Below are 23,973 nucleotides of genomic sequence, written 5' to 3'. Positions count from 1 at the left end.
ACCCATAAAGATTATTTCATAAACTTAGTCTGCTCAAAAAAAAGTAAAGTTGAAAGAACAGCTCAGTTATATAGCCAAGTCTAATGTTTAGTTAACACCCTCAAATGCACCCAGTTTTAGAACAAAACCAACACAAATCCAGCAACTCTCTACCAAGATCAAAACCAACACGTCGAAGAAGCTTCAGGGTTTCTCATGCAAGGAAAAATATGTGACAGTTTCTCAATAAATGAATTTTTTGCCAAAAAAAAAAAAAAAAAAGGAAACAACCAACCAACCTTTTGAAATAATTCAGCTGCGCTATATTAAGAATGAAGAGTTCTCCAAAACTTAGGTTACATTTGCCTAACAAGATAGCTATTTCCTACCTTTAAGTTCAAAACTATTAGTAATATTTAGTACCAAGATAAAAGTTTAGATTTTTTTAAAATGCATCTATTTTGTAAAAAAGAAACCACATAAGGAGTAAGACACGATTTTTCTATTGATTTCAAAACATTAAAATAACTAGTGACATTCACCCACACCGTTATATTTTCAGTTGGCACAGCATTAAAGAAGAGAAAATTCTGAAAGACACCAAACAGAACAGTATTCTTTGAAATTGTACACCTGAACTGGCAGAAAAATAATCAATAATATTCTTCCTTTTCCTACTGTTAACCTTCTGTCAGCTTAAGTTCCTTGTAAGAGTTCACAGCAGATTCAGACAAGCACAAATAGTAGTTGGATAGGCTGGAAGCATGCCACGAAACATGGGATCTTTCCTTCCTATCTGGCAGCAGTTATCTGCTAGATTGGCTAAGTGTACCGGTAAGCCATATCCTTGGCTTTAATTCTCTGCAATATTAAACTTGTTTTTCTAAAGCCAATTTTGTTTTCTCTTTCCATTAAAGACTTGCAGATTCTCCATTACTATTCCTGTTCCACATAATACACATGGACACACAGGTGTTCTTTGTAAAATTCATGTATTTTTTTTAAATACAAATTAGAAAAAGATACTTTGCTATGTTGATAGGTAAAACTTTCAACACGAATTTTAAAACATTTGCAACTCTTCCAGCTACTGCTTTGAGATGGTCACTGAGACATGTAATGCATCATTTTAGAGGTTCAGTGTACAAATATTGATGTTTGGTTCACAGTGAGAAATTCTGTCTTGAATTTAAATTAGAACACTCAACATCTGTCACTTTTTCAGGTCAACTATAACATAATAACAGCATATTCCAAACACAAAAACATTCACATAATGAAAATTAAAGTTGTAAAGAGAGACACTCTAAGAATTAGAAACCCTAAAAAGGTATTATATAAGAAAATCAAAAGGACAGCATTCTGCTTTCCTCTCCCCCTTCACTATATCTGCAAGACTTTCAGGAGCACAGTCTTTAAGCTTTTCAACATTCATTACTAATATATTGCTGTTTCCTAATTGTAATTTCACATGCTACCGAAAAAACTTCCATCTCTACTACCCTTCTATCCACAAACTGGAAGACCCAGCCACTATGCATTTTGTAAATTAAGTTGCACTGTTACATTACATAAGCACAAGTACAGGCTGGGTGGGAAATGGATTGGAAACAGCCCTCAGGAGAAGGACTTGAGGGTGTTGGTTGATGAGAAGCTCAACACGAGCTGACAATGTGCGCTTGCAGCCCAGAAAGCCAACCGTGTCCTGGGCTGCATCAAAAGAAGCGTGGCCAGCAGGTTGAGGGAGATGATTCTGTCCCTCTGCTCTGCTCTCGTGAGACCCCACCTGGAACACTGTGTTCAGCTCTGGAGTCCCCAACACAAGAAGGACAAGGAGCTGTTGGAGCAGGTTCAGAGGAGGGCCACGAAGATGATCCGAGGACTGGAACACCTCTCCTACGAGGACAGGCTGAGACAGTTGGGGTTGTTCAGGCTGGAGAAGAGAAGGCTCCGGGGAGACCTCCTGGCAGCCTTCCAGTAGTTAAAGGAGGCTTTACAGGAAAGCTGGAGAGGGAATTTTTACAAGGGCATGTAGCAGCAGGACGATGGGTAATGAATTTAAATTGAAAGAGGGTAGATTTCTATTAGATCTAAGGAAGAAATTGTTCACTGTGAGGTTGGTGAGGCACTGGAATAGGTTGCTCAGAGAAGTCGTGGATGTCCCATCCCTGGAAGTGTTCGAGGCCAGGCTGGATAAGGCTTTGAGCAACCTGATCTAGTGGAAGGTGTCCCTGCCCATGGCAGGGGGGTTGGAACTAGATGATAAATCTTTAAGGTCCCTTCCAACCTAAACCATTCTATGATTCTGTGATTTATGGTGTAGCACAACGAAGCAGTAAGGCTTCAGTTACAAATAGTTTAATTTGACAATATTTTCAGAAAGGTGGGTCAAAAAGGTATAATTTTTACGACCAACACACAGCCACACAGTAAATGAATGAAAAATAAATTATATAAAAGATATTAAATATAAAAAGCAGATTGCCTAATATGCAAACAAAATGCATAACTATAAAGCTGAATCCAAAATCACACATCATGGAACAAGCAAGCAGAATATATATATTGAATGACACTGATTAAAAAAAAGAATCAAGTCACACTAGACAAAATAACCACTTATTACAGCAATACTACATCAAAAAGATACTAACCTCAACTCCCAAGTTTTTAAACAGCAATTCCGAGACCAATACTAAAATTAATTTCTTTATCTTTAGACAGTGGAAAAACAGAAAAGACGCAGGGAATACTAACTACCCACTTGACAAAAAGACACTCAAAACTGTCCTTCTTCCTTGTCTTTCCAATGATGCGAGAAATGTACAAGCTGGTCAGTGAGGAAGCCTAGTTTTTCTCCTTTCCATTTTCACGAATGTCTGCAAACCACACCAGCAACATAGTGATGCAAGGAAAGGGGAAAAGAGCAAAAAAGGTAATTCATCAAGGATATGCTTCCAAACTGAAGAGTTTACAATCCTTGCCTCATAATCAAGGCAGGATTTCCCTGACAGTATACCCAAGCAGTGCCAAAAAGCAGCCACTCTCACCCTCTATTATCAATTTTCCTTGTGCAAGTCAGTAGCCCCCTTCCTGGCACAAACTCAGCAAAAAAGAGGAACTAATCAGCTGAAGATCTCTCCGGCACCGTGTGATGTACTGTCCCACAACGCAGCAAATTACTGCCAAACATCTGATTTGTGGTTGGTTTGCGTCCAAGAGAGAGAGGCTTGTGTTGCATCCACATGCACTGTAATTCAAAACACAGCTGTATGATGGATAGTGTGCCTGGCTCTATGATGCTCCTCCAAAACAAATCACAGCAACACACCACACCCCCCATTTTCAAGATTTCTTATTAGAATAGCTCAAAGATGGTATAGCTCCCAGAGCAGTATATCATCTAACTGCTATACTATAGTTTGAGAATTAATGATGAACATGTTCAGGGATTCTGTCTTTATATCAAAATACCAACATAACACAGATAAAAAAAGGTGTAGAGACATCACACTGTCATGACTCAGGTTAAGTCAGAAGCAGAATTTTATACCACCAATGTGTGGCATGCACTTGGTCTCAAAGCAGCTGCCTGCTGCAGGCAACAGAAATATGAGAATTTATCAGAAACTTCTAACAACTACATCACCACTGTACACTTCTGACAGAAACATAAAACTTTCTCCAGCAAAAATATTTGTTTGTCCTGAAATGACCTGAGAATAGATGGGGACCCAGGTGTAAGGAAGCGGAGTGCCAAAATAAAGCATCTCGAAGAGGTAGTCTAAATAAATACAATCCATGTTTATTCAGCTACTGTAGAACTACAGCCTTTTATGCAGAAAGTGGAAATAAATTCAATTCCCTTCTCTGCCCAAATGCATTTCAAGTCACATCTCCCACATCCCATGAGAATACAGTGACTCTACATACTCTGAAAGGGGTGATCCAGCCTGTTTTCTCAGCCAGACCTATTATACTTTGTACAGCAACTGGACACTACAGGCAGGAGAACTCGAGAAGCTGGTGGCCTATTCACCATGCAGATGCCCAACCACCACCCACACACGAAAAAAAGAAACAAAAAACCCCACAACACTTCATGTCATTCTTTCCTTCATTCCTGCTCTCTCTTTAGGAAAATATTATGGTTTTACATAAAGTACAAAGGGACTGAAAAAAAGAAACCGAGCAAAATTCTGTTCAAAGAGTATTTCAGGTCCAATGGCAGGTCACTTATCTGAGAAATAAAAACAACTTGACTGCACTCTGCATTTGAAACTGGGAAGAAAACAGACTGCAGTTTGAACTTGTTCCTTTTCTCCATGTTCTCCAACTCCTTCACTTCATCACTCACTGCAGATTGAAATCTTTTCATCACGCACTCTCTGTATCTAAAACAGGCTCTGTGTCCGCTGACTGCCTCTTGACAAAAAAGCATCAGTGCTAACGGCTCTGTAACCTTATGCACAAGCTGTTTCTAATGTAAACTGGTAGACATAAGGAGAAAGAGCTGAAAATAATACTTCACTTCATTAAGAGATGCTTTTTTCTGCATCATAAACAGCATTTTCAGTGCCTAACAAAGGATACAATAAGGCAAAAAATAAACAATTATTATTGATATGCCCATCAATTTGCTTTGCTGTCTCACTGAAGATAATTAAACCACTTTTCATTATACTTCCTCCTTCAGGGTTTCACGTAATTTAGATAGGATTTTTTTCCCCTTCCAATTATTCAGTAGAAAATAAGCATTTGTAGAAGTCACTCCATTACAATTCCGGACAGCCAGCTTAGATAAGTCAGTATAGGTATTTGAAAATTCTTTCACTGTTATGCTTTATTTTTTTCCAGACTACATCTAATGAAATACAAAGACAAAAAAACGAATGATACTTTGTGCATTGCACTTTATGATTTTTCAACAGTATTAATAAGATTAAATAGTATTGCCAAATGTCAAATCTATTCCATCATTACAGTGACACACACGACAGAGTAAGTTAAAAATTATTTCTCCAAAAGTATTAATGGGGATGATGTTATACACATATATTTGCATGTTCACAGTCTTCTCATATTGGCATATTTACCTATTGATGAATTTGTAGTGAGCCTCCAGTATTTTTAAACATTGCCTCTCATTAACAGAAACAATTTACTTCCTTATTGCTCACTTACGACATTATAACTTTTCCAGTACAAGTTCAAGTTTCTATTATAAACCATTTTTTCAACTTGCAGGAAAAGGGAAAAAGCTAATCTGGGTTTTTTGGTTTGGTTTTTTTTTTCCTTTAGACTAAGGAAGGAAGAGCCTCAAGAGAGGTTCTTTCATGAAAATTGAAAAAATATCCCTGCAAAGAGTAATCCTTTTCACTAGTTTGCTCTATTGGTGACCTTTAGAGAGATCTACCAAAGCTAAAGGGAAACTTAATTAGCAGAAAGGGCAGCTGAGAGAACAGGTAGCACGAAGAAAAAAGCTTTTAGTCCTGATTGTACAGGATGAGAATTTTTGAAAGAGGGATGAAATCCTAAGACTGCTTCATAAATGTTGGATACTGGAACTCATCACTCTGGGTTAGCTAAAGATAGAATTAGCCAAGAGAGACACCCTATTCTGAAACTAGTTTTGCATAACAGGAACAATGCTCCATTTAAAGGGAAAAACATCTCATGAGGTGCACAAGAAAGAGACTTGTTCTTGAAGTTTTTACATAAAACGGCTCCAACACTCAAAAAGTATGGTTCTAGAAGCTGTCTTACTAACTTCAATAGAAAAAAATATCTCCCTCTTGATTTTTAAAATGCTTTATAGGTAATTCAAACAGATTAGCCACGTGACTATGACTTGGTATGAACTACAGTCCTCCACAACATGCAACTTAAAGATATAGAGTGTAACCAAAATTTCCTTCCCAGAAAGCATCATTGCAGTTGCAGAAAATGAACCTGAAATAACAGAAGAAAAAAGTCTAGAGCCTGGCAAGTTCTTATGTCCAAACCCATTGAAAAAACAAAACAAAACAAAACATTACTCCTATCTAGATAGAACACCTGTAAAAAGCTTAAACAAGGTTCGAATAATTCTATACGAACAGATGTAAACGTATAAAGTGCTCATGAAAAACTCCATTATGTATTGTATCTCCATGTGTATTCTGTGACTAATAGACCCTTGAGAGGCTCAAGAAGCAGCAATGTTGTTTCATTTTTAAATCATCTTTATGAAATTGTTTTATAACTACACCAGGGTGGTATATCATCATGAATGTTTTCAAACATCTGTCTTTGCATTCACTCAAAAAAAACTCCTTTGTTATTTGTATATAAAATCTGAATGCAACTTACTGCAGACATTTTAGAGATGACCACTCAAACCTCAGACATCTTCAACTTTTTTTGGAGGGGGTGGGGGGGGAAATCAGAAAGATATTTTCCAAATAGCTTTAAAGAATGTGCTTCCCCTAAATCCAACATGTAACATGAAATAAAGTAGTGAAGAATCATTGCCATGGTCCTCAGTGCTCTAATGCCACACTTATTAGAACAAGATGTTAAAACGTCATTTTATTTTGCCATCAATCTACAGTATAATTCTAAAAAGTAAGAGCTACTGCACAAGGACGCTCTGATCCTGCAGTTAACATTACCATGAAGAAGCTCTAAGAATAATTTAGAACTTGTTGAAAGTGTAAATATCTTTATCAACAAGGTAAAGGAGGACTGCACTGTACTTGTTGGGATGCACTATGATCCCAGGATTTTATGTGCACATCACATCTTTACCTGTAGCAGTTTGTACTGGATGCCAGCCCTAGGTGCATACAGAACACTAACTGCAGGAGAACTTTGCATCCACGTGGCAGTGGTGAGCTCTAGACAGTGCTCAACTGTCTAGAAAACTGGTGGACAACTTCAAATGTGGTTCTATCAGGAGGGAAACTACTTTGAGCCCACAAGTATTACACTCCAGTGTATCCCATAAGGAAAATTTGCACCAAAAAACACATCCTTGACTCAAAGTACAAAGAGCCATGCCAAAAATACTGAAGGAATGAAGCACAATTCATTTTGGAATTTTACCTCTACAAATAAATTTTACTCTGAGACAATAATCTTTGAACACCCTTGCTAACAATTAGGGTGAAGAGAAAGGAAAAGAAATAATGAGTATGGGATCATTTGAGCTTCTGTTGCTCCCATGGACATGCCACATACTGTTACAAATTAACAGGAACATAATAAGTCAGTGAAGTCAGCAATGCAGCATAACCTGAGTAATACAGCCTGAAACAGAACATAGAAAGGAAAAAATAAAAACAAACCCCAAACCCTTAGTTTTTGAGGCAGTCAGAAAAGGCTCAAAGCCTCACAACATGTCAGTGACAGAGCAGTAGCCTACAAAGAGCTGTGGCGCAGAATCATCACACTGTTCTCTACAGGACAGAGATCCTGGCTATTCCAGGGTTAAAGAGAGAGTCCGTAGCCTGTAACTGTATGGTAATCCTCTGGGAAAAGCGAAGCAGGAATAGAAACAGGACCTTGAGGCAAGGTTCTTACACACTTCAGCAGTTCTACAGGTTTTACCAGCAGGATGTATTATTAAGTCTACCTGCAGAAGAGTTAAAGCTTTATTTAAAAAAAAAAAAAAAAAAAAAAAAAGACATGCACATAAAAATATAGAGAAATCACATACATGAAAGAGAACAGTTGGAAATGAACCCCCTCTATGCCTAACCATAGAACACCACTGAATCACACAGGCTTGAAATCCTTTGATTATGAAAATCTGTAAGAAATATTCCTTTGTACTTGTCATAAGTCTCTAAATCACCACTGAATCAATAATCAGAATTTTTTTTCATTTCTTTAAAATATAGTGAAACCTTCTGACAGCTACAAAAGGCTGTGCAGCACCATTAGACTGGCTGAAAACCCATAACAGGGCTCCTGAAACTACCCAGTTATTTTTGTGAGGAAAACAGCCAGCAGTATTGTATGGAATAATTTTTTAATCAAATTTCATCACTTCAACAAATTTGCTTATTCTTCAGCATAAATACCTACTATCTCTCACTTGACGCACCCATACAAAACTCCGTATGATGTTCTCTGGGACCAACGACTCATCCCAGTAGAACAACCAGATTTTTAACTCAGAATGACTAAATGTTCCCTTCCCAGAATCCTTCAGATTTGTGTTTGGAACAAATACCCAGGCGGAAGCCCTAATAATTCATACACATGCATGATTTTCATACATTCCGCTGTACGCTCAGAAGACATCACCCTGAGATGAGAAAAACGTTCCCACCCGATGATGTGCACACACCCTCACCCTGCACCACGGAATCCAGGCGTTCTCTGCCCGAGGAAGCGCGGCTGTGCCACGGAGCAGCACGGGAGCGCCCAGCGCTAACAGGCAGGCTGCTGCCCCACCGCCTGGTCGCCACCTGCATTGTTTCATCGCCAGAACGTATTTTAAGATGGAGGGATGGATCCTTAAATGGGTAGTTTTAGTTCTTCCCTAAATTCTAAAATGTTCAGTTCAATATGATGGGAAGTTCTTGGGAGAGCTCCTCCAATATTCAAGGTATTACCACCTTACATTTCCTCTGAATAAAATCCACTCCGTTTTATGAGATAGTTAAATCTAAATAAGGTAATGACCGAAAGCTGTGTTTCATACAATTAACAGAATATGGAGCTGATAAAGTTATTTGTTTAAGCTAGCAAATTTTCAGGACAACCTGTTGGAAACTTACCAAATTACTATCCCAGAGACTTGAGGGGAAAAAGAGGAACAAAAGCATTCAACTAGGTGAGGACTGAAACACACAGCCATCCAAACTATAAAAAAAAAATGCTCTTTCCAAGGAAGTCACAAAAAAAAAAAAAGTCAGACATGAAGCTGTCTGTAATATGCAACAATGATCCTGCATGTACACCTGTGTAATGGGATGCTTTCAGTTTAAGTTGGTAAAATACAATGAGGGGATAACAATATATATTACTAAACCATTCCACACTAAACAACCTTGAATGATTACAAAACATTGCAGTCCCCAGTGCTATGAAAAGCAGGTTTCTCTATTGTCTAGAAATCGAAAAGAATAAATTAACTTCGGCTGGATAAAAAGCGTTTTATCTTTTTCTACTGCAAAGACAGCCTTGAAAAAATAAAAGAAAAAAAATAGGGCTGTGACAAGTGGTGACAGAGCAGCTCTAGTAAATAGGCTCGGTAACCTTCACCATACTCTTAAAACCTCTGACAATTTTTCTGTACTGATCTCCACATACTTCCTACACAATGCATTACACAATCTATCTACCCGTTCATTCACAATTTTTATTCTCAATGCCCAAATTAAATCTCCTCTTTCTTAACAATGTTGGTCTTGTCCTGCCTAAATTGGATCTGTTTGCAGCAACCTTTCTACTTAAGGGAACATTGCTATCCAGGCTTCCCCAAAGTGTCCTCTTCACTAGCGGGGGGATAAAAAAAAAAAAGAGAATAAGGTCCTCCAAAGCTTCCTCCTAGGTCATATCTTTTAGACTTCACATTTTTCTTTATTCCTTTCCTCTGAACTTTTCCCTGTCTGGTCCAATCTAGCAGAAGTAGAACCAGCTCTTCAGTGTTATTACATTGCTAATTGATACTTTCTCATCCATTAAGCTGCCAGTTCCCGTCTATAAAATTGCACCTTAACCAGTCACACACCTCTGCAGATTTTTTCCTAAATAAATGTCATTGCGTTATATTTGACCTTGAATTACATCTTACTCCAGGCTGTTTCTCCTATTTGTTGAGACTGTGTTCTGTGCTCCACCCTCCTGCTTACCCTTTTGGTTTAGCAGTGTCTGCAAATTTTAACACTGTATATTTTACTCCTTCATCAGAATTATTAATAGAAACACTGAACATGAGTAGATACAGAATAACACCTTGCAGAATCCCATTTAACAAACACCAGTTTGACACTGAACCAACCCCAAAGAAGTTTCCAACCACTTATTCACACGCTTTTCAAGAGGCTTAATCTAAATCAATACACTCAAAATAAAATAATCCACACTTCATTCACAATCAGTTGGTGCCTCTTCACAACTCATCGCAGCAGAGCAACTCCTGAGAAGGGAAGCTCTTACACATCCTTAGTAATTAAGTACAGCTCACAAACGGATGAGCATTAATCTAAATAAGTTTTTTTCCTAGTTGCTTTTGAGAATATTAACATAAAAACATCAAAAGATCTATTGTGTTCAAGATCCAGAAATTTGTTCTTCTCTTATCTGCACAAGCTCTGTTACAGTGTTCTAAAGGAAATCAAATGTATCTTATTTGAAAAATCCAAGCTTTTGTTATCATGCCTGTGAACAGATTGCTTTTTGCAGTTGCTTAGACTGTAAAGATTTAGCTCATGCTAATTACGAAAAACGTATCTGATGTTGACAGCATTTCTTCTGTCATGATGCTCACAGTTCTCTTAGATCAGTTCTACATGTGCATGGACCACAAGACCAAAGAGATAATAAACACCAAATAAATGTGATGTCATCTTGAGACTAATCATAAATAAGAAAGACTGCACTAAAATCAGTCTGTTAACCTCCATTCTTTAACAATAAAAATGTTTACTGCAACCAATGCCCAAAGCCAGAAAAGGAACATTGAAATAGACCTGCCCATTCCAACTGCACTGAAGTAACAGCATGAAATCACACACACACTCAGGTTATCACTGAAAAGAAAGTTAAAATAATACTTTGTAAATTGTAAATGTAATAAAAATAAAGGACAAAAGAGTCTCCTTAAACCACTCACAAAAGGATGTGGTCAAGGACCATCAAAATAAAAGCCAGTGTCATGTCCACAATTTCAGAAAGTTGTTTTTCTTTTAATAGATTATATTTCTCAGAGAGAGCAATTTAAAAATTCCGACTGTACATAGAATCATAGAATCGTTAGGGCTGGAAGGGACCCTCACAGGTCATCTAGTCCAACCCCCCTGCAAGGAACAGGGACATCTCCAACGAGATCAGGTTGCTCAGGGCCTCATCCAACCTGGCCTTGAACGTCTCCAGGGATGGAGCATCCACCACCTCTCTGGGCAACCTGTTCCAGTGTTCTACAGCTCTCATGGTAAAAAATTTTTTCCTAATATCCAACCTGAATCTACCTCCCTCTATTTTAAAACCATTACCCCTTGTCCTATCACAACTGGCCCTCCTGAACAGCCTCTCCCCATCTTTCTTGTAGGCCCCCTTGAGGTACTGGAAGACTGCTATAAGGTCACCCCGGAGCCTCCTCTTCTCCAGGCTGAACAGCCCCAACTCTTTCAGCCTGTCCTCATAGGAAAGGTGCTCCAGCCCTCTTATCATCTTCGTGGCCCTCCTCTGGACCCTCTCCAACTGGTCCATGTCCTTCTTATGTTGGGGACTCCAGAACTGGACGCAATACTCCAAGTGAAGTCTCACGAGGGCAGAGTAGAGGGGGAGAATCACCCTCCCTCGACCTGCTGGCCACGCTCCTCTTGATGCAGCCCAGGACGCGGTTGGCCTTCTGGGCCGCAAGAGCACATTGCCGGCTCATATTGAGCTTCTCGTCCACCAGTACTCCCAAGTCCTTCTCCTCAGGGCTGCTCTCGATCCATTCTCCGCCCAGTCTGTATTTGTGCCTGGGATTGCCACGACCCAGATGTAGGACCTTGCACTTGGCCTGGTTAAACTTCATGAGGTTGGTACGGGCCCACCTCTCCAGCCTGTCGAGGTCCCTCTGGATGGCATCCCTCCCTTCCAGCGTGTCGACAGCACCACACAGCTTGGTGTCATCGGCGAACTTGCTGAGGGTGCACTCCATGCCACTGTCCACATCACCGACAAAGATGTTGAAGAGGGCCGGGCCCAACACGGACCCCTGAGGGACGCCACTCGTGACCAGTCTCCACTTGGACATAAAATATGAATCCCAAGCAAGTTAGAGGAGTTAGAATAAAAGTGGGAGACAATATTGGGCCAATGTAAATTGGACCTTTTACTTTAAGTATCATAATTCCACATTATTTTACTAAAAATGCTTTGTTTATTTAACACAGAATAGAGGAGTTAAAGCAGACAGAAACAACAGGAAATTATTCAAGATGACAGAGCTACAAAGAAATCTGCCATTTGGTAAACCAGCTGGTCATAATTAGACTCGGATTCATTTTTGAAGGGAGGACATAAAATCTTCAGTAATCAAGCCAGTTAAATCAACATGCACACTAGTTAACAAAAAGACTTAACAAGTGCGAGATCCTTTTTCCTCTTCACAAGGAAAGAACACTTTTCCTCATGGTTTCTAAACTAATTCCATGTTTGAGAGAGGCAGCATCTTATTTCACGAGCGGAGCTGGGAGTTCCTCAGAGAGCTCTCTCTTCAAGAGCTGACAGAAATCATGAAAGCTTTCACCTTTAAGACTCTGATCCACAGTTGGATCTACCATGCGGGGTATGAGTAAGTCAATTATTTCTAAATAAATCGCACCCTGATCTCCTCCTACATTAGCACACAGCAGAAGAGGGGAGAACTGACCCGGCAAGTACTGGGTCTTGACAGGCTTTGCAAGTAGCACAGCTGATCCCCCATTACTGAAAAAAAAAAAAAAAAAAAAACACAACCAAAAAACTACAGTACTCTTACAGTAGTGTAAAACACATGAAGTGGTGTCCAGCCTTCACTGGTCCACAAAAAAATGCCCACTCAATGTGCCACCACTATACTTTCTTCTGCCTGTTGCACAGGTTAGAAATGTCTTCTGTAGCTTCAAACACAAACATAGGAACCATTAAATTAAAACACTCAAACCACAAAATTTGAAGATGAACAGTGGTTTTAAATTAATGCAATTGACTAAGAAATATTACTGCCAAAATATTATGCAATTTAATGCCAATTTCTACTTCGCCGTAAAAATTGTTACTTCCAAGAGGTTTTAATGAAGTTTGGTTTTATTAATACTCTTATTACACTTTACTGAATCCATTCACCTATAATTTTACTTGCATTTTACTGCTCTGTCCATAGCAGGCTCAACAAATCGAAATCCAGTTACTTTAATACAATTTGACGTAGATTTTGCCATAAAGCTTTTCGTAATTGAAGACAAAATAAAGAAGAAACTTCTCAGGCAACAACTAAAGCTCCAGCAACAAAGAACTACTTAGATATCAAGCTTAGCAGCAACAGTTTCATAAACAAACCGGGTATAAACAAATAAAATCATAAATTTAGCATAGCTTTAAAACTATAGAAGAACCTAGACTTAAAATCAGTTTCGTAAATAACAGATCATCTAAAACCTGGTTATACAACGATCCCAATCTAGTGGTAAAATTCCTCCAAAATGACACATTGACACCAGCAGTGTGAGAATGCAGAGTATAATCCTCCATGATTTTTACCCTAGAAAGCAAAAGGGCTAGAACTGCCCTTGGAAATCCTATATATTACAAAACTACAGCGTTCTTAGCCTCCCTTCTCCAGGGAATTTCAAGGCTCATTTGAAAAAAAGAAAGGAGATTTTCAGAGGAGACGCCATCTCCTCAGTACACAGTAAGGCAAGTGATGTGGTAAAACCAGTCACATTCCTTGTATTACCTTATTACCTTGCTCTTCAGGTTTGCAATTTATACATCATCACTTGAGAAGTTCCAACCCCTGTTGCTGAAAGGCAGCAAGATCTCTTCTCACAAAACCCGCTTACTCTGGCCCAAGCACCCTCTCACTGAGCTGGTGCACTTTGCCGAACAGAGAGAACACTAAGGAACTAGGACTAAAAAGGGGTAATTTGCTGCCAGGTAAGAGCTGAATCTGTTCAGAAAGCACGATCTAGCACACACCAAAGGCAGTACAAGGGAGCTTATCTGACCATGCAGATGGAAGAAAGAAGAGGAAGGAGGAGGTCCTCCCTATTTCAGAAGTGGTAAATTATGAGATGGGCTCAGTGGCAACACTAGACATCAACAGCTGCAGGCTAGCACAGCTGCTGACACTACGGCTGGATTGCTGGAAGCTAGTGCCGACAGAGCTGCTAAACACAAGATTTGTGGCAGGTGTGCTAAGAGACCATATAGTACTTAATATTAAAAGCCTCCAGTGCAGGAAGAGCATTATGCTTAAACACTCTTTAGTAGAGTTCTGGGAAAATCTTAGCTATTCCTTCACTTTTAAAGACTCAACCCATACTAGCCTTGGCCAAAAATAAATAAAGTCACTGTGATAGACTAAGATGAAGAGCACACCAAAATACCAAAATCAATAGCATAGTGATCAGGCAAAACATGTCGTACGCTATCCCAAAAGAAAAAATTTTAACTGCTTCCTGAAATACTTCAAACAATGATCCAGACAAAACCACATACATATAACATGATTTCCTTCCTGAGTGCACCTTTTAAATTATAAAGTGGGTCCTGCTGGGTCAACAGTACCAGTGAGAACAGACACAAATGTATTTCAACGCAGTAAGAAATGGTTGAACGACTTGAAAAAGATCAGTCCATGACAGATGCTTCCTCTGCTAATACAGGTGCTGAATTTCCCCCCTGTGCCTCTATGGCTTATGAAAGAGCACTATTGTTTCACATCCAGAATCCAGACCTGTCTGCACACATCAGTATGAACTCAGCAACGTATATCGCCTACAAGCGAAATCACCGACCAGTGCTCTAGGTAACCACACCAATCCCGCTGCATCTTTTATTTCCAAAAGATGAGTGCTAAAATGTATCCAAACACAATGACAAAAGGGATGAATATTCTACATTTTTTCAATCCACCAGCAACCATGGGAGTTCTAATATAGATAAAACACTGTCTGGGTCCAATTGAAGCCATGGCATCATAAAAGTCAAAGTGAATCTAACCAACATGATGCTGAAAACTGGGCAGCAGCTGGTCAATCTACATTAGGACTCCCAGTGCTGCCAACACCAATCAGTATTAGATCATCATTGTAATCTTTTTGCCGATCCAGGAACAATCATGGTTTCTACGTTGCAACACTAACAGAAGCAAGACAATCAGAATGCAGTACTGTCAAAGCACTTATAAACAGAAACTGTTTTTAAAGGCACAGTGTTGATCTCATACCAGGGTGGGTTGTAGAAAGCCTTTTAACATCTCCACAGGAAACTGAAGGTGCAGTTGTGTTACACTTAGGCATGTCTGCGCTGCTTTTAATCTGCCAAAACACTTTATAATAGGTCAAAGCACTACCATCAGCTTTCATTACTAACAAAAACATGTTCCAGTGAATCACAGACACCAATTCATAAGACGAGCTATGTTACCGGGTCTTCAGTGCTAGTACCACCGGCCGGACAAGACACGCGCTCATTTCAACTTCTAAACAACTGCGCAAAAAATACTCAGCAATTCTTCATCTCTATTTGCAAACAGAGATGTATTTTTCAGGAACATGTTTCAAACAAGACTAGTATTTCTCAGCACAAAATTATAAGCACATTTCGGCCAGAAAATCCCTATGTATGTTTCCAGTGGAGCACGTAGGTGCTGGCTGCTGCTGTTTCAGGGGAGGAAGAGGGGGGCAGAGGGCGGGTGCAGGTGCCGAGCCAACGTGGGAGGTCACGCTGGCGGTCCCGGCACCCTTCGGGCCTGCATCCCCCGGCGCTGCCGCCCCACACCCCCTCCCTACCGCCTGAAACTCCCGGCTGAGGCCGCGGAGGGCGGCTGCCAGTTTGGCTCCACCTCGGGAAGGGGAGGAGCAGGGGAGGAGAGGGAAGGGTTGTGCCCCCACCCCGACGACCGCCCCGGGGCTGCGCCACGCTCCGCGCCGCGGAGGTCGTGCTCTCCTCCTGCTTACCCGCCGGTGGTGGGGGGCGGCGGGGGGCGGCGCTGCCCCGCGACCTCGAGGCTCTCGCCTGCCCCGGCCCCCGCCTCCTCGGTGCCCGTGAGCGCCGCCTCTTCCCCGGCCCCCGCCTCCTCCGCGGCCGTGGCCGTCCCTGCCGCTTCCTTCGGTCGCCGCCTCGGCCGCTCTCTCCGCGCCGCCGGGCCGCCTCCGGCCGTGCCGGCCGCCTTCCCTGCGGGGCCGGCTGCCGCCCCGCTCAGGTTCCATCACTGGGCTGCGTCCTTTCTCCGCGCCGCCTGCAGCCAGGCCGGCCTGTGCCGCTCCGGTCCCCGCCTACTCCCGGAAAGAGGCCGCCTGCGGAGGGCGAGAGAGGGAAATGGCGACGGCGCCCGCGCCCTCAGCAGCTCCCCCTGCCCGCGGCCCGCTGCCCCGCCTGGGGCACGGCCGCGAGGAGCCGGCCCGGCCGAGGGGAGCCGCGTCTGCGCCGCCGCTCCTGGCGCTGCCACCGGCGGGCGCCTGGGGAGCGTCTGCCCGTGTGCTCTGCGAAAAACGAGCGAGGAGTGAAAACGAAATGGCTTTCCACATCTATTTCAAACAAACAGAAATGCGTTTAGTGCTTGGAAAGCAGCACTCTTGGCTATGATAGAGTGTTTTAAGTTGGAAAAGACCTTTAAGATCATCGAGCCCAACTGTAAACCTAACACTGCCATATCCACCACTGAACCATGTCGCTAAACATCACATCTGCAGGTCTTTTAAATGCCTCCAGGGATGGTGACTCAACCACTCACCTGGGCAGCCTGTTCCAATGCTTGACAACTCTCGGTGAAGAAATTTTTTCTCATATCCAATCTAAATCTATCCTGGCACAACTTGAGGCCGTGGTCTCCCCTCAGCCTCTTTTTCTCTAGGCTAAACCACCTCAGTTCCCTCAGCTGCTTCTCTTAAGACTTGCTTTCTAGACCCTTCACCAGCTTTCTTGCCCTCCTTTGGACACGCTCCAGCACCTCAATGTCTTCCTTATAGTGAGGAGCCCAACACTGAACACAGTATTCCAGGTGCAGCCTCACTAGTGCTGAGTACAGGGGGACGACCACTTCCCTAGTCCTGCTGGCCACAATATTTCTGATACAAGCCAGGATGCTGTTGGCACTCTTGGCCACCTGGGCGTGTTGCCGGCTCATATTCAGCCAGCTATCAACCAACACCCAAGGTCTTTTTCCACCCGGCAGCTCTCCAGCCATTCTTCCCCAAGCCTATAGCATTGCATGGGATGTTGTGACCCAAGAGTGCAGGACCCAAAGTTAGCTTTCTATAGCAAATGAGGGAAAAAGCAACTGAGCCCCAGCTGACAGGGTGTTGCACACACGCCTGCGCTACACAAACCACACGGGGAGACTCTGCAGCCTCCTGAGGAGCATGTTGCTATGAGGACACAGAGCAGGGACACGGAAACAGCTTTGTGCTGTAGAGCTAGGCTGGTTCGTCCTGCTCTGCTTGAATGAGGCAGGTACTCCTGCTGTCCTCAGGAAAGTTCACCAGTTCCCTAACAGCGTGCTCGTCCAATCACTCTTGAGCACGCAGGCTGTCGTTTGACAACATACATGAAAACATGAATCTGGTTTTGAAGGGGTTTTAAACCCAGCAGTCCTTACAGCAAAACATGACCAAAACTCCCGTGCTGTGAAATCACGGGCTGTAGTGTCTCTGCAGTACTACCTGTGGTAAGGGCTGCTTCACTCTGGGGCATAGCATGCAGCAAATCAGTAAATTAGCTTAGCATGACTCCAGTGCAACACAAGCAAATAAATCAAGTAACAGGGAGCAGCACTGGCAAGCACATTGCAAAGACAGTTGAATGATTTCTTGCGCAGCCGGCGCAGGTCTGGCAGACCCAGTGCTAAGCTAGAGCTAATAAAACCTGGCGAACCCAAGCTGTGCCTGCATCTGTGGTGCAATTAATCTGTGACATGAACAATCTGCCTGCAGATAACTGTAAGCTGAGTATATGTACAAATTTAACAACTCACATTAATTAATACTTACAGCTAGATTGAAAAAATATCACTCATATTTGGCAACAAATAGAAAATACCATTACAACTCACAAGCGTGAAGTTCATGCATCAATAATTATGAGACAGATAGCAAAGTCATGATACTGTACATGTGCATTTTGATTTTGCAATTTAATTTTGATCTCCCTGTTATTATCATCTCTTATGATAGACAACATAAATTCCGTTACCATGGCACACAGAAGTCTCACTCACAGACACTATTGCGTTGAGTGATACAATAGAGAACAAAATGTAACACCACAAAGTGTTAACAGAGACCTATGAGACAAAAGATAAGAGTATGAAGAGATGAGAACGGTCAACATGCTAAGGAGAGATTTTTGCATACTAGCAGCTTAGATACTGTCAATTTTTATGGGCATCACTGTAAAACAGCCCGTTAGGGAGGGAAGGCTTTGCATGATGATAATGAGAGCGCTTTTTATTTAGAAGTTATGGTTTCTACACCATATTACCAGTGTTTCTCCTGCCCATGTCAGTTCAAAACAAGAACAATTGTGTCAGGACAAAAACTTCTGCTTTTCCTGTTGCTCTGAAGTCTACAATCCACATGGGGTAGCGTCAGCAGTCTTTCCTCCTAAATCCTAATATTAGGGAGGGTAAGTGACCTAAGAGGGGAACACACTTCCTACCTATGACAAAAGACAAAGCACTACAGGCCATAGCATCCAGGCAACTTCTCATCTCCTCCCTTCTGAGAAAAGGGTCATGTTCTGGCAAAAAAAAGGCAAAGGGCAAAAGCTCAATCAATCTCCTATAATCATCTTAAGTGGCTGCTCAACCCCAGGTGTTGGGCAAATGCAGAAGTTAGTAGAGGTTTATCCATGGGCCTGACATTGATCAGTGGTGCCTTTTTAAGACCATCTCTGGCCTTTGCTGAAATCTTGCAACTTGCAAAAAAGTCGTGAGCCCTAGCTCATGTTTCAGGTACACTAGATGTCAAGGCTCAGAGCACAGCCCTCATCTAGGAGCATCATTGGCTGTGTTATTTTAGCTGGCTGAATCCAAGGTCAGCTGCTCTGCTGATAAGACCTGTTGTGAAGAAAGCTAGAAGCAACAACCTCCCTCTCCTTTCCCTTGGGAACTGCTTTTAAGCTGAGGCACATTGCAGCTGGGCAGCAGCTACATCTGCACCTGGTTGCCTACCTCCTTGATCCTGATTTTGACATACTGACTGGGCTTCCAGGCTTGGTGTCAGACCTGCCTCATCACTACAGACTTGCTGTGCAATCACTGGACTATGTCTGACCCTCATCGCTGTCTCTGGCCCTGATCATGAATGAACCAAATGTGCTGCTACACATCTTTCTTCTTGGTGAGGTCTCTGCTCCTATCTGCCTCGGTATCGTGCTCACTTTTCCTTGCAGAGCAGCCGGCCCTCGCTGCCCCCTGACATTGCCACACTAAACTCATTACCGCACTGCCACGCTTAAAAATTTAATCAATCACACAGACCTGTTGACGTTCAGAACAACTGTGCTGACTGTCCACAGAAAAAGAAGCATAAGCCATGTGAGATAGCAGATACACACAGATTCACCTCTCACAGCTCAGCTACCTATCACAGGCATGCAGCTGCTCCACACACCTTTGTTTCACCTTAAATTAATTCCTACACTTCAAGACTGTGTAAAGATTTGTAAAGCCAGCGTGACCAGCCATCAGGACAACTCTGACTTGGGGGAAGCCTTTGCAGAATGCGTAACCAAGATGCAATTTCTTTCCTTGCATGGGGCTCATTAGGACTGCTGTGGCACTTCAGCTATTCTTGGCTGCTCAACTGGCTCTGGATGCTGTAGAGGGCAAGTGTACAGATGGTCAACATGCATATATTATGATTATTACTAGGCTGCAAGGCTTATACCTGAACTAGAATTCTGTTGAGTTTATAAACAGAATGCAGATGCACGAACATCTAAATATAGGACAGGAGATGACAGACACATACAAATGGAGGAGAACCATTTTGGGTAGTATGATAGACAGTGGTATCAGTATACCAGGAAACTTACCATTATCAAATTTCATCACAACAAAAGGTGATTGTTAGGGAGGGTTTGAAGAAGAAAGATGATACGCTTCTGTGTATACTTAGGAGACCTGGGACAAAAGTGAAGGAAACAATGAAAGCAAATAAGAGGACAATGAAAGAAAATAAGATGCTTCTCTGTTCAACAAGTGGCTATAAAATACTGATGTATTCAGCTGATGACAGACAGACCCAACTACTTGGTACAAAAGATAGATGATGACATGTGGGAAAGGCATAGGCTGTGAAAGCTTGCAGTTGAAAAAAGACACTCGCCAAGACCAAAGAAAATAACGTTCTGAGAGTTAGGATGAAAGATGAAAACACTGAGAAGTGGTGTGGATGGATAGAGAGGACTGTATAACAGAGATCTGCTGCAGAGACAATCTTAAAGATTTAGAATTGGACTTTAACAGGTGATTTATGTTATAATTTTAGCTCAAGCTATGTCTGCTTTGGAAAAAGAGATCGTCTTACTGGTTTTATTCTGGCTAGATGCCCAATAAACAAACTGTTAATAATTCATCTTTCATTTGTGACCTAAAAAACTAACTACTATTTGACTATTCCTAGCAAGATTAACCATCGAACAAGTGATTAACATATCTGATGTGATGGAATGACTCAAAAAACAGCAGATGTCTGTGAAAGAACCGAATTGTATAATTCAGGCATGCATGCACTGGGACTAGAAAACATCAGTGAAGAATGTAGGAAGGGACGGACATCAGAAGCATGTATGCATTAATAGTGACAGTGGTGCCATTTTCACCTTTTGCTGCTTATGCAAGTATTAAACTGGTTTTGTTCCATTGTTTGTCACTGTGGTCATCCATTACTGCTTCCTCTTTAGTTTACTCCTTTCTGTCCTCAACTCTACCATTCACTCACCAAACTACCCAAACTGTGCTTCCACGCCTCACCTAATCGATCTCCTCTGTCCCGAGATCTCCTAATAGAGAAAGGTCTTTCCTGCCTAATTTATTTTTCAAAAGCCATCTTCTTGGCCTTGCCTGCTTGCTTAGCTCAAAAATTCCCCCTCCATTTCCCCAAGGACTTCTAACACTCAATTGTTTCCTGCTGCCACTATGCCAGCATCGTTCCTAACTCCCCATGCATCCTCAGTTTCCTCTTACCCTCTTTCTGTTGTTGGTGACTTCTCCAAATTTTCCGAAGATGATTTCTGAAATCTTGTCATGTCTTCTACGTGTTACTGTAGGAAACAGCACAGTGACTCACTGTCTTATTACACTGCAAAACTTTAAATGTCTATCTTTAAGAACGTGTAGAGTGTCTCCGAAGATATTCAAAATGTAAGAGCAGGCATGATTGACTGTCTTAAGAAACAATAGTTGTTTTGATTGCATTTAGAAACGTCATAAGATGCCAGAGTACATTGCCCTAGGATGTACATTGATGTGTTTTAGTTATGTTCACAATGGTAGAAACAATAATCAAAATCAAAAAGATAGCACAAATAATTTGATAGATTGTTTTACAAGTGTTTTATGGTAACTCTAATGGAAGTCTATGCTGTTTAATGAGCTGCTTTCTTTTTCTGTGTTTTTCCTTTGATCTTTACAGCTGTCTCCAAAAGAATATTTTCGAGTACAGAAAGCAGTATGCAACAGTGTTAAGATCCTGATGACAATACACCAAGAACAAGAATGGAAGTAAATTTATTCAGCAATTCTACTGTTGTAAACAGTTCATCCATCAACCATAAGCAGTTAGAAGGGCATAGCCTCTGGGAAGTCATTACTATTGCCACTGTAACTGCAATTGTAAGCTTAATGACCATAGTGGGAAATATTCTTGTAATGATATCCTTCAAAGTTAACAGTCAGCTCAAAACTGTTAACAATTATTACTTGCTCAGCCTTGCCTGTGCAGATCTCATCATTGGAATATTTTCTATGAACCTTTATACTTCCTATATACTCATAGGCCATTGGTCTCTTGGAAGCCTTGCCTGTGACCTGTGGCTAGCACTGGACTATGTAGCTAGCAACGCCTCAGTAATGAACCTCCTAGTCATCAGTTTTGACAGATATTTTTCCATCACAAGGCCTTTAACTTACAGGGCCAAGCGCACGCCCAAAAGAGCTGGCATCATGATTGGTCTGGCTTGGCTAATTTCCTTTGTGTTATGGGCGCCCGTCATCTTGTGCTGGCAGTATTTTGTGGGTGAACGAACAGTACCACCTGAAGAGTGCCAGATACAGTTTTTATATGAGCCCATTATCACCTTTGGTACTGCCATCGCCGCTTTTTACATTCCAGTGTCTGTGATGACCATCCTGTATTGCCGCATCTATAAAGAGACAGAGAAACGTACCAAGGATCTTGCTGAGCTGCAGGGTTCAGAGTCTGTGGCAGAGTTTGAGATGATAAAGCCTCAGAAAGCTCTCTTGAAGTCTTGCTTCAGTTGCAAGCAACAAAACTTAGTCAAAAGAGAGAGGTGTCAGGCTTCCTGGTCTTCATCTAGTCGAAGTACCTCAGCTACAGTGAAAGCCTCTCAGACAGCGAGTACTTGTAACGACTGGGCTAAGGTTGACCAGTTAACCACCTGCAGCAGCTACGCATCCTCAGAAGAGGAAGATAAACTTGCCGCTGATTCAGTTTTCCAAGTAACTTACGAAAGTCCATCCAAAGGTAAGGCAGAAGAGTTTCATGAGAGTACAGATGTTGTTGTCAAAGACCAACCTGGAGAAAATGATTTTGAGAATCAGAAATACTTTTTGTCACCTGCCAAAGGCCACGTACAAAAAAGTAAAAAATGCGTGGCCTATAAATTCCGATTGGTAGTTAAGGCTGATGGCACCCAGGAGGCCAACAATGGTTGCCGTAAAGTGAAAATAACTCCTTGTCCTGCTGCTCTGTCAAAGGATCCTTCAATCAAAAGCATGGATCCAAATATAAATAACCAAATCACCAAAAGGAAACGAATGGTTCTTATAAAGGAACGCAAAGCAGCACAGACCTTAAGTGCCATTCTTTTGGCTTTTATCATCACCTGGACTCCCTACAATATCATGGTTTTGATCTCCACATTCTGCTCTGACTGCATTCCCCTGACACTGTGGCACCTTGGGTATTGGCTATGCTATGTGAACAGCACTGTTAACCCTATTTGTTATGCCCTCTGTAACAAAACTTTCAGGAAAACTTTTAAGATGCTGCTTTTCTGCCAGTGGAAAAAGAAAAAAGTGGAAGAGAAACTGTACTGGCAGGGCAATACCAGACTGCCATAATTGCTCTTACATAAGGGACAAGGGAGAAAATAGATATTTATGTAACCTGGTAAATTGGCTGTAATTCTGTCTTTTCAAAGTTATTGCTTTATATGTCTAGGGGTTAAAAAAATTCTGCAGAAAAGTAAAATTTTGCATGAAAGTAGTATGCTTGGAATAAGGAAGTCAGTGGCTGCTGTGAGCAACACCAGGTGGCTTTGATTATGCAGTAGATCCGCATTAAATTTATTACGTCTGGGGTCTTCTGTCCTTTCTTTCAGCCTGAGAATATGTAAAGTAAATTAAAAACTACTAGAAATTAGAATGAGATGGTCATCCAGTCATCAGGTCAGGTCATCCAGTCTGTCCCTCTGTAGTGCAAAACTGTTTCTTCCTATAGTTCCTTTCTCGTGTATTGTCTGTTTAGTTTTCAATGTATCAAGCAACGGAGCTCATACTGTTTCTGTTTTGAGACTTTTCCACCTCCTGTTGGAGTGAAACAAGAAGCCAGTCCCAATCTCAGTTCCACTACGCAAGTCACTCTTATCTGTAAAAAATGGTGATGGTTAGCAGATAACTCTGACTTTCTCCATTTCTCAATGCCTCTGAAGGAAATTCTAAAATTTTATGTGATAGTGGCAATGGTACAAATCAGAACTGACTGTAAAGCATAATGGACATACTCTATCTACTTTAAAACACAAGGAAAGTCTTTTTTTGCAATCTCCTTTGTTGTGCTTTCCCTTGCCCCAAAAGTTTTCATTACTGATGGAATGATGCAGAACAAGAGAAGAATA

The 23,973-nt window shown here is 41.6% G+C and overlaps 2 protein-coding genes across 2 annotated transcripts in view; one reads left to right on the top strand and one right to left on the bottom strand.

Annotated features, from left to right (window-relative positions):
* Nucleotides 1-16,100, bottom strand: part of AVEN (apoptosis and caspase activation inhibitor) — a 106,677-nt gene extending 90,577 nt beyond the window's left edge. Inside the window, exon 1 of the mRNA XM_086613860.1 lies at nt 15,849-16,100. Within this exon, the coding sequence (XP_086469986.1) occupies nt 15,849-16,100 (252 nt within the window). The remainder of the gene's footprint in view (nt 1-15,848) is intronic.
* Nucleotides 16,101-21,610: 5,510 nt separating this feature from the next.
* Nucleotides 21,611-23,197, top strand: CHRM5 (cholinergic receptor muscarinic 5). Its single transcript, XM_009982677.2, has one exon. The coding sequence runs from the start codon at nt 21,611-21,613 to the stop codon at nt 23,195-23,197; it is 1,587 nt and encodes a 528-aa protein (XP_009980979.2).
* Nucleotides 23,198-23,973: the final 776 nt, after the last annotated feature.

This window comes from Tauraco erythrolophus, chromosome 6 (assembly GCF_009769465.1).
Source record: "Tauraco erythrolophus isolate bTauEry1 chromosome 6, bTauEry1.pri, whole genome shotgun sequence".
NCBI classification, from domain to species: Eukaryota; Metazoa; Chordata; class Aves; order Musophagiformes; family Musophagidae; genus Tauraco; species Tauraco erythrolophus.
This window is presented reverse-complemented; position numbering and strand designations above follow the sequence as displayed.

Coding starts and splice junctions, on each gene's coding strand:
- CHRM5 (XM_009982677.2), top strand. CDS start 21,611: ATGGAAGTAAATTTATTCAGCAATTCTACTGTTGTAAACAGTTCATCC.